General features: G+C 35.0%; 1 protein-coding gene across 1 annotated transcript; it reads right to left on the reverse strand.

Annotated features, from left to right (window-relative positions):
• Positions 1–530: 530 nt before the first annotated feature.
• Positions 531–9,848, reverse strand: LOC110688505 (phototropin-1-like). Its single transcript, XM_021865268.1, has 22 exons — positions 8,896–9,848; positions 8,607–8,789; positions 7,723–7,814; positions 6,825–7,077; positions 6,377–6,617; positions 6,202–6,272; positions 5,899–6,005; positions 5,309–5,358; positions 5,066–5,170; positions 4,841–4,900; positions 4,655–4,744; positions 4,375–4,451; positions 4,202–4,286; positions 3,857–3,937; positions 3,387–3,490; positions 2,872–2,921; positions 2,650–2,756; positions 2,402–2,524; positions 2,035–2,086; positions 1,618–1,730; positions 1,294–1,434; positions 531–861 (listed from the first exon to the last, which is right to left on the reverse strand). The coding sequence occupies exons 1-22, from the start codon at positions 9,597–9,599 to the stop codon at positions 763–765; spliced, it is 2,988 nt and encodes a 995-aa protein (XP_021720960.1). The 5' UTR covers positions 9,600–9,848; the 3' UTR covers positions 531–762.
• Positions 9,849–10,112: the final 264 nt, after the last annotated feature.

A 10,112-nucleotide genomic window follows, 5' to 3' on the forward strand; every position in this document is an offset into this window, starting at 1 on the left:
GTTTTTCCTTTCTTTGAAAACAATTGCAATAGCTTATCCATTACAGTAATAATTAATGTCTTCGTATTAATGACTTTATCTGTTCTTATTTAATAATAAAAAAATTACCAATGTCGGGCTTTACACCCAGTATATATAATATATTGAGTAAATTTGATTGTAAATTTGGTTGATATTTTAAGAAAATATGTGGTTCTTGAATTAAGTAAAGATTTCAAGAAAAAAAGATGCACTGGAAAATTCTTGAATAATCTTGAATAAAAGTAGGTTTTATACTTCTATCCATTTATTAAGGATATGTATGGAAAGTGTTTTTTTTTGGCAACAATAATATACCCACTTACAAATTCCGTTTTTTTTTTTTTTTTTTCTTTCTTTTTGCCAAATCACACAAAGACCAAAACCCTAACTGACTCACCGTCATGACTTTTTCTAAATTAATGAAATTTATTTATTATTAAGGGATGATGGAACGAAATAAAATTGTAATTTAACTATGTGTAAACTATGTGTAATTTTGTTGTACACACTTAAAAATCGAACAAATAAATACCTTGGATATAAAATTTGAACAAATCACCTCAAACATTACACAGGATACTACAAGAAATCAGATAAACACCTCATTTTTTTTCCCCCTCTAAAAGCATATTATTTGAAAGAAGCTAAGCAAAAGAACATAAATTCAATGAGCAATTTTGATCTCATTTTCTAATTCTAGAAGTAAAAATTACATACAAAGCTCTTGAAAGAAGCATCCTCTTAAAAGACATTTGTTTGGAGATCTAGCATTTCAGGGTCCATGATTTTTGCTTCCTTCTCTGGGTCAGTGGAGAATGGAACTTCAAGCTCGGGAGGTTTCTGCGAAAATTTCACTCCACATTTAAGATTACTCCGTATACATATATCGAAACAGCAAATCACATTAAGATATAAAATTTTTATGTAATAGATAGCACATGGATGGCTTATAGAAGTTTGAATTAGACAATTAGTTTTCGTATTTTCTCAAACCCTCATAATTAAGTGTGACATGAATTTACATACGAGGCCCTTTATAAAAGCTTTATAATTTTTCGGTCAATTAAATTAGTGGGGCATATAAGAACATTTTAATATAAATCATTACTATATTAAGAAAACGGCCAGACTTTATTTTTAACTATTATTCAAAATTTCCTGCATTCTAAAGCTAGACAAGAGGAAAACTGATTCTTAGATATATTTTGATTAATTTTACTAAGAGATCATGCATGATTTAGGTTATAATAAAAAATGACAGCGCGTATTTACCATGCCACGAACAAGAGCCCAATTGACTCCACGAAAGAATGGATGTCGCTTTATCTCATTTGCGCCTTCATATGCCCCCAATCTGCTCTTGGGGTCTTTCTGCAACAACTGATAAATCAGCTGTTTTGCATGGAGACTCACCTGCAGCATATACATCAGTATTAGCAAAAGTACCACTCAATAAGGCTCTTCCAGTGTAAGAAACACTAGATGAACATAAACCAAAATTTTGACTTCTTTTAGATATCAGAGTACTGATTGTTGGTTAGGTCATGCTCTCAATTCTCAACTTAAAGTTCAGAGTTCTTAAGATTGGCTTTTTACCTGTTTACTTGATGGAAACTTTAGATTCTTTTGAAGCACGTTGGTGAATGTTTTTTGCCTCGTTTTACCACGGAAAGGTGTGTACCCATAAAGCATCTCATATATAAGAATTCCTAAGAGCCAAAAAAAAATAAAATAGTAATGAATATCAAGAATCAAAATAGCTTATCATGGCTCCTAGACAGAAACAGGTTTCAAATCTATACATAGCTGGCTAAATTTTTTATTTGCGTACTTTGGTGCAAGGCAAATTAGCATTCCCCATAGAAAAATTGCACAATGCAAAAGGTCAAGACAGGTACAACATTGTAGCTAGAGAACAACTGGGCAAATCCATCAAAAATTCTTCGAGTAGCTAAACTGTTAATTTTAGACACATGGAATACTGTTATTTAGACTCAGAAAAAAGCAACTTACCTAAAGCCCACCAATCCACTGCACTCGTATGCCCTGCCCCACCGATAATTTCCTGCATTCGATCCAGAAAAGAACGTTATTCACCTTCGAGTGATAAAGATAATGTGGGAAGATTACATTTACCTTTGCCCAGAGAGACAGACGTTCATGCCAACAAATTTTGAATAAAGGATGCTAACAAGGCTGGGAGAAGAGAAAAAAGATTTGACTACTGTTTCTAGAAAACTTCAATTACGAGTTATGGCTAGACTCAAAGTGCTTCAAAACATAGTTAAGTGATAGTTGACAGATTGAACACATGTTTGTCACAAACAAGAGAACACATCTGCTATGAGGAAATTAGATCATAATATTAAAGAGCACATACCGGAGCTATGTATTCCTCGGTCCCTACAAAAGAATTTGATGCTCGCATAGGCTCAGCCAAAAATATAGGATTCTGTTGAGCCTTGTGTTGCCTTTTCTTGTCATTGATCTCTGGAATAAGCAACTGCAAACAGCAGTCAAAGAGCCGAATCATATAACACCCAAAAGTAAAGCAGCATGTGAAACTGTTCTGCATTTAATCTCTTTTCATAAACACACAATATAAATATACTACATTAGGATGAATACCTGTGGCATACAAGATGTCATACATGATAGATCAAAATCTGTCAAAGCTATATGGCCATTGCTCTGAATAAGTATATTCTCTGGCTTTAGGTCTCTATAGATTATACCTAAAAGTCAACAAAGAAGATCATGTCTCATTTTCTGCCAACCCCCATGGAAGAAAAATGAATATATATGAAGTATTTATTATCTTTAAAATAAAACTTTGTATCGTGCATGTACCTTGGCAATGAAGGTATTCCAGTGCAATAATCACTTCCGCTGCATAAAATCTGCAAAAGAATTGCGAATTTAGTTTATGAACATAAAAGGAATCTCTGGTCAACACTGTTGACATCCAATCCCAGTTTTCTTTCTCTTCGGAGACTGGTTAACATTTTTTAATCGATAAATTACAATCAAATCAGTAAGCACCTATTCCTGCATTTGGTATCTGACAGCCTATTACTGCATTTGTTAAATCTTGCTCAAAGTATACTACTGCAGTTGGTATCTGGCTTATAATTACAGCATTGATCAACTTTAGGAAGATTTGGTCTACTAATACAAGACTTAATTTAATAATGATTTTGTGACCTGTATAAGCTGGGAATCTACATGTTACTTTTTGAGAAGGAAGAGTATACCAGAACATGAGGAAGTCTTCTCTCAAGACTGTGCTGGCAAATCTAGATAAAACTGTAAAATCAGTCATGGTCTACAATAAATTTGCAGAAGAGAGAACACTCAAAATTTACCTTACTGCATCTTCATTCAAGACCTTTGTTGGTTGTCTATCCAGAAGTAAAAATAGCTCCCCACCAGGGCAGTAGTCAGTTATCAGACACACGTGTGTTTTAGTCTGCACATTTTACCAAAAATGAATTTCAAGTAGCAGAAAAAATTAATCAGCAAACCAGTCAAAGAATAAAGCCACTATGAATATGGCAGTGTTTTTCTTTCAGGGCAAACCAAAATTTTCTGATGTAGCAAACATTCGAAAAAATTTAGACTACAATATACAACCTCCGTCACATATTAATTGCCAACTTTGGGTATTATTTGTGAGACATAAAATATTCAAAAGTTGCAACCAATATGTATCGGAGGTAGTAGTAATGTAGGAGCCAATAGCCAACTCTTTCAGGTAATAGCCATATCTAACTCAAAATCTATCTATATTGCTTTCAGAAATAGCAAAGTATACTATGGAACTGCTTTGTCTTACCTGAAATGAAGCATATAATGCAGGGAGAAAAGGGTGGTCCAACATGTCAAGAATTTCCCTTTCTGCAATAGCTCTGTGTACCTACAACAAAATTGGCAGATAAAATGAGCAAAGGAAAAATATAAAGGTACAAGCTTCAGAGTTCAGAATCAAAAGGTGGAGTATAGCAATTGACATTAACATACATAACTACTCTGTAACTTTCAAGCGACATAAGTAGTGCAGCATCCTATAATTAATGGTCTATCATGGCCTTGTATAATTTGCAGAGGGTTGGAGATTGGACTTGGAAGATTGAATAACCAAAATAACTGAACATAGTATAACGTAAAATAATTTTGATACCTTGTTACGATTGAGCATTGCATTTTTATCCATTGCCTTCATAGCAAAATATTCACCTGTTGCACATAATTCCACCAGATGCACACTGCAGACAATTGAGGTAATTAACAGACAGTCATTAAAGCACTAAAGATTTGTAGTCGAATATTGCAACTCAAGGATTTAATAAAGACCTTCCAGTGTCACCAGCTCCAAGAGGCTTCACTGGTTTAAAATGTTTCAAGCCTATTGGTTCACCACTTTCAATGACCTATAACAAAATATCGTTTTTAATATTTAAAAAAAAAAAAAAAAAAAAACATATAACAGAAACAATATGTTTCAATATTCTTACATGCTTTGTAATAGGTATGAACAATATACAAAAGGATGGGTGATATCCAGTCTTAAAAAATAAAAAAATAAAAAAATAAAAAAAAGAAAGAAAGAAAGATTATATCCTTTACTTCGTACCTTTTGAATAGCTTTCCATGAGGCACATTCCTTCCTATGTGGTTTAGCTTGTACAAACTTTGAATGATTTGCCCACAAGTCCTCAGGTTTCTGCAGATGACATTGAATAAAATTATATACTCAAACTTTCGGTTTGAGTTGAAAAGAGATGACCTATTTATCTTGCTATATACTTCTATTGCTCACCTTGTTGGCATCTGGAAGTTCTCTGACTGCAACATCAACATTTTGTGCAGTTTCTTTCACCTGTATTACATGTAGTGAGCATGTTAAATTTTAAACCATTTTTGCATAATTGATATCAATCTACAGTATCTAACAGAGATTGTGCTTACAGCTAAAAGTCAAATCAAGCAATCAAAATTTAAACAATGACAGAAAAGAAGGGGTAAATTGATATGAATTACTTACCAGCTTCTCACTCTCAGTTACATTAGCTACCGGAATGCTGTTTTGAAGTGGTTCGACATGCTGACTACCATCTAACTGTACCCCAATAAAGTACTGGACTTCTCCCTACTCGCAGACAAACACACAAGGAATAGTTAGAGAATAGCAATGAGTCAAATCATATGGGCTTAAGACAATATAAATGAATAATCAATAGGAGACAATTTACAAACAAATTCTTGAAGGCAGTAAACAAAGTTATACCTTTTGATCACGCATGGGCTGTAAATGAAACACATTCCAGAATTTTTTCCCTAAATTCAGAGGATGACAGTCATCAGCAACTTATTTATCAACAGATGCAGAAACAGAAGCTTGTTTATAGATTTATACTTGTAGATATTAGATGATAAGAATTGATTTAGTGATAACCATACTTTACTACATAGAAACACTGGTAAATCCAGGCCTTTTCCCTTTGGCACTTTATTTCTAGAGTATGGAAAAGTTTACATTATGCAAGTACTTGAGCCAATATGGCAAAGATGCTTTGATAGAAAACAAATGGAATCTTGCAATTACATGATTCATTGACAAGGATTATATGCAGCAGAAAGTATCACGACTACACAGACATTTCAACAAGATTATTAGTCACCTGAAGGAAATTTAGCGCGAGTATTATAGAGTAATAGCCTTATTGAGCCTCATAAACTTCATTGGCAAGGATTCAATGTGTCAGAACTTAGAAGCACTAGGGAATTCCAAGCAAATACCACCTAATCAATTCCCAACCTAATGTAAGGGGATGAGGGTGGTGGTGTAGTCGAGCAAGTTCAGAAAGTAAAGAATACCAGTTTTTGTGTAGTTAATCAGCTGAACAGTAACATCTGTTTCATTATTTATTGCATCTCTGATTTTACGCACTGTTTCTGGATCAGTTTCAGGCCCCTGGAGAAACCTGTAAAGGTGTGTGATTGCAAAACAGTAGTAAGCATAATGTATACCAAGTTTAGAGACAGTGTGAAACATATTGACAGATCAATTTGGTCATATAACAGCAAGAATTGCAAATTTCAGGATCTGATACTTGGAAAAAACTTAAGGTAACAGCATGGAACTAGATCAAATTCATAAATAAATAAAGCTTGGCCTACCTGCAATTTCTTCCCAAAATTTCCTCACGACTGTATTCTGTCAGCTCTAAGAAACTATCAGATGCGAATATCTGTAGCAACGCATATAGGGAAAATCAGTTGAACAACATTCTTCAAATCTTAATATATTCCAAGTTTGTTATGGATGAGTGATAAAGTTTGAAAAGAAACTTACAATGGGATTATCAGGAAGCCTTGGATCAGTGATGACAAAATTTTTTTCTATACGTTCAAGAGTGGTAGCAAGATCAATACCCTTTCTCATTTCCTTCTTCCTTACTTTATCATCCACACTATCAGGTCTTAGATCATCATAATCATAATCATCATCATCATCATCATCAGTGCTTCCTTTTTCATCAAAAGCTTCTTCATCATTAATAGGCTCTTCACTGGCCTTAGTTTTCTTCAAAATCCTAAAGCACAATTACATATAAAAAATATGTTACAAACTTCCAACCAAAAATATCATTATTAAGGAGGACAAGCAACATGAGAAAGATTTTTTTTTTTTTTTTTTTTTTTTGCTAAAAGAATATTCTAATCCTCTTTGATCCAATTGGTAAAATGATCATGGCAAGAATTCTTATAAAAAAATTGCTATGGAAATAAGAAATCAATACCCCATGAATGAACGGCGTCCAGATTTTTTAGGTTTCTTTTCAGGCACCTCACTAAGTCGTTCCAATGACATGCGCCTAGCTGGAGGCACATGCTCTGAATTTCTCCTCATCTGAGACTGCGATCTGTCTTTATCATCAGCACCACCTGATTTTCTCCGAAAGGGTCGATTTCCTGATTCACTTAATGCCCGAGGCCTTTTCACTGCCTGTACTAACTCATTGACTGAATTGGATGCCATGTCTTTCTGGCGGGCTGCAGTCATAATATTGGTATTCATCATGGTTCAAGCATAACAGTATTGCATTATCAATAATTTCACTAGATAAAGTCATCTTTTTAGCATGAATATAATAGAGGATAATCATAGCATCCCTTGAGAAAATCCCATTAGCATTTACACTGGAAAAATGTGATCACTTGTAATAGAAGTTGCATGAAATTTTGACTACCTGGGGAACTTCTGATTTCTGAACAAATTTACAGCTGGTTTTCAGATTGCAGCTACATCTTTGAAGTGCGAAGTATGAATCAAACTGGTGTCTATTTATGTTCTTTAAGGTAGGGGTCAGTCGGAAGTGCGTGTAGAAAAGTACATGTTATAATTATGACTTAGGAACAGAAAACAGGAAAAACTTTTTAATTTGTTGTTAATGTATCTTTCATTTAAGGGGCCAGTACGTCCCGATTAAACTCTAAATGCAAAATGAGAGCATCAAATTGCTGGATAATGTTTGCGGAGATCTTAACCACTTTCTAATGATAGGATCTTTTAACCTGTTTATTAAACTGTCCCCATTGCTGAGTTGTCTGTGATGTGATTTTTAAGATGATTAAAATTGAAAGGTCATTTACTAATGTTAAAAATAAAAAAGCAAATAGTTCTGGGATCAAACTTACCATCATATCGAATTAAGGATTCTGGCAGTCCATTGGGTCGGACCATCTTATCTTTATAACCCTCTGTGTGCTTGCTCACCTCCACTTGCATGCTGCCAAATCAGCATTCAATATACATTTAAAGGATAAGCAATAAAGACTTAAGGGTCAGAACTGCTTTATTTGAAGCTTATATTATTTATCAACTTATCAATATATTCATAATTCCGCTGAGTCCTTTTATGTTTGACATGGTTCCTTGAAGGATATCTAAACTCCATCGCCATCATGCAACACAAAAGTCAGGCAAATGACAAGAAATCCCTCTGTCAAATCGCTAAGCTAACAAGCAGACATAAAATGGAAAGTCCTTGATTTATCTCACCACAGGAAATGTCTATTATGGCTTATTTAGTCGATATTAGTGCATAGTTGAGATCCTTTTTTATATAGGTTTCATGTTTAAGGTCCCACAGGTCACATGAGTAGCTGCATATGTGTTTCTGGTTATAGTATAATATTAGATATTTTAACTCCTATGTGAACAGGTGACCTATCGGTCAAAAACAGAAGAACAAAATCTAATGTTTAATAGTTGTAAACCAAAACCAGTCTAAGGCTCTATTCTCCACAATAACAACAAAGCCTTAGTCCCAAAATGATTCGGGGTCGGCTAATATGTATCGTCAAAAGGAAACGTCCGATATAGAAAACGGGCCATAATAAGATAAGTAAAGTTCAATAAATATTTGAATAGAAACTTAAAAAAGATAAGTTTAAAATAAGCATATTAAGTTTAGCAAATACTTTGTATATGTTAAGTTGGAAATAGCTAAGGTTGTAACTAAATGTGCACGATTTTATAGCCTATAAACAGAAAAGTAAGGAAGTACAAGTATACTTACCCTATGTATTTAAGGACTTTCCCTGTTTCATCTTTGATGGGTGTCATAGTAAGAAGGTTCCAGAAAGGTGTACCATCTTTCTTGTAATTCAGCAACCTCCCACAGTAGTTGGTACCCTTCTGCAATGCTTCTCTAATTTTATCCAATTCTTCTGGGTCTGTCTCTGCTCCCTGTAAAAACCGGCTGGCCCATCCAAAGAAAAATGAGAAGAAATAAATGCCGTTATTACAGTTATTGGGAAAAAAAATCAATTAAAAAAAAAAACCAAGTACTAGAAGTGAAATCTTACCAGTTTCTGCCAATAACCTCTCTAGAGTTGTACCCAGTCATCTTAAAAAATCCTTCACTGGCATACAGAATTGGGTAATCAGGTTTGCTAGCATCCGACACAACAAAAGTTTGCTGAAATGCTGACAAGGCATCCTTCAAGTCTTCAGACACTCTTGGGGCGTTCCTGGTGAGCCCACCATCAGATGAATCACCTGAACTCCGAACTGAGCCGCCCGATTCCCTCCTCGAGCTCTCAGGTTTAGGATTCGATTCATCCCCGCCTGAAGTCCTGACCTTCACACCCTGTGGCTTCCCAGTTTCATCATCAGTTTTGAGTACTAAACCCCACTCAGCTGCCCTTTGCTCAGCCTTGGCAGTACTAGGGCCTTTAAGTTTTGATTGATGATCATCCTCTTTTGAAATGGGAATTGCTGGGATGGTCTTGTAGACTTCTGGAGTCGGGTCAGGTAGAGCCATCCATGAGGTGATCTCATCAGACTTGAGCTGACTAGAATTAGGGTTGATTTTTGAGTCATCCTCCTTAACCTGCTCAAGCTTACTTCGTGATTCCTCCCAGCTTTGCCATGTGGATGGGGACTGAAAAATTGGGTTGGTTGGCCTAGACGAGTAAGTAGATGGGTTGAATACTTCTAGTGAGCCTCGGGAGTCTTTTGGAAACGATGGAACAAGTGAGGACTGCTTGCTAGAACGATTTGATTCCATTATCTGCTTAGAGGAAACAGAACTAATGTCGGTAAACCATGTAATATTGCTTCATTGATCAACTTAACTAGTTGAGCAAAAATAATTGGGTCAGTTGCAAGATGGAATAAAAAGGAAGGAAATGAAGATACAAAGTACTCAAGTCATAGGAATAACTCCAAAGAATTAGTGGGAAAACAAGATTGAAAGAAAAACTATTGTAAAAATAATGCAGCCAAAAATTGACAGAAGGGTGGTAGATGCATATCACAATGCTCGGACAAGAAGAGCAGGATTTATAGTCCGTGGGGTTGGCTAAATAGACAAGGATGATAAAGATATGGATGACTTGGAATGTAAAATGGGCCAATTAGTGCCCACATTGCTTGTGATCACAGGCAGAAAATACAGGGTAGCTTTCACTTCCAAGGATTTTGTCATCCTGTGCAGAAATATCATTCACAAATAGCTTTATGTAATCAAGGTCAGTTAACCATATATCGAAACAGCAATAGCTTACAATTCGAGCCATTA

The sequence above is a fragment of the Chenopodium quinoa genome, unplaced genomic scaffold (assembly GCF_001683475.1).
Source record: "Chenopodium quinoa cultivar QQ74 unplaced genomic scaffold, ASM168347v1, whole genome shotgun sequence".
In the NCBI taxonomy this organism is placed as follows: Eukaryota; Viridiplantae; Streptophyta; class Magnoliopsida; order Caryophyllales; family Amaranthaceae; genus Chenopodium; species Chenopodium quinoa.

Excerpts from the sequence above, each read along its gene's own strand:
- LOC110688505 (XM_021865268.1), bottom strand. The coding sequence starts at position 9,599 with ATGGAATCAAATCGTTCTAGCAAGCAGTCCTCACTTGTTCCATCGTTT. Across the intron at positions 6,273-6,376 it reads GGCTTCCTGATAATCCCATT|ATATTCGCATCTGATAGTTT; the intron begins GTAAGTTTCTTT and ends GCGTTGCTACAG. Across the intron at positions 5,171-5,308 it reads AGCCCATGCGTGATCAAAAG|GGAGAAGTCCAGTACTTTAT; the intron begins GTATAACTTTGT and ends GTCTGCGAGTAG.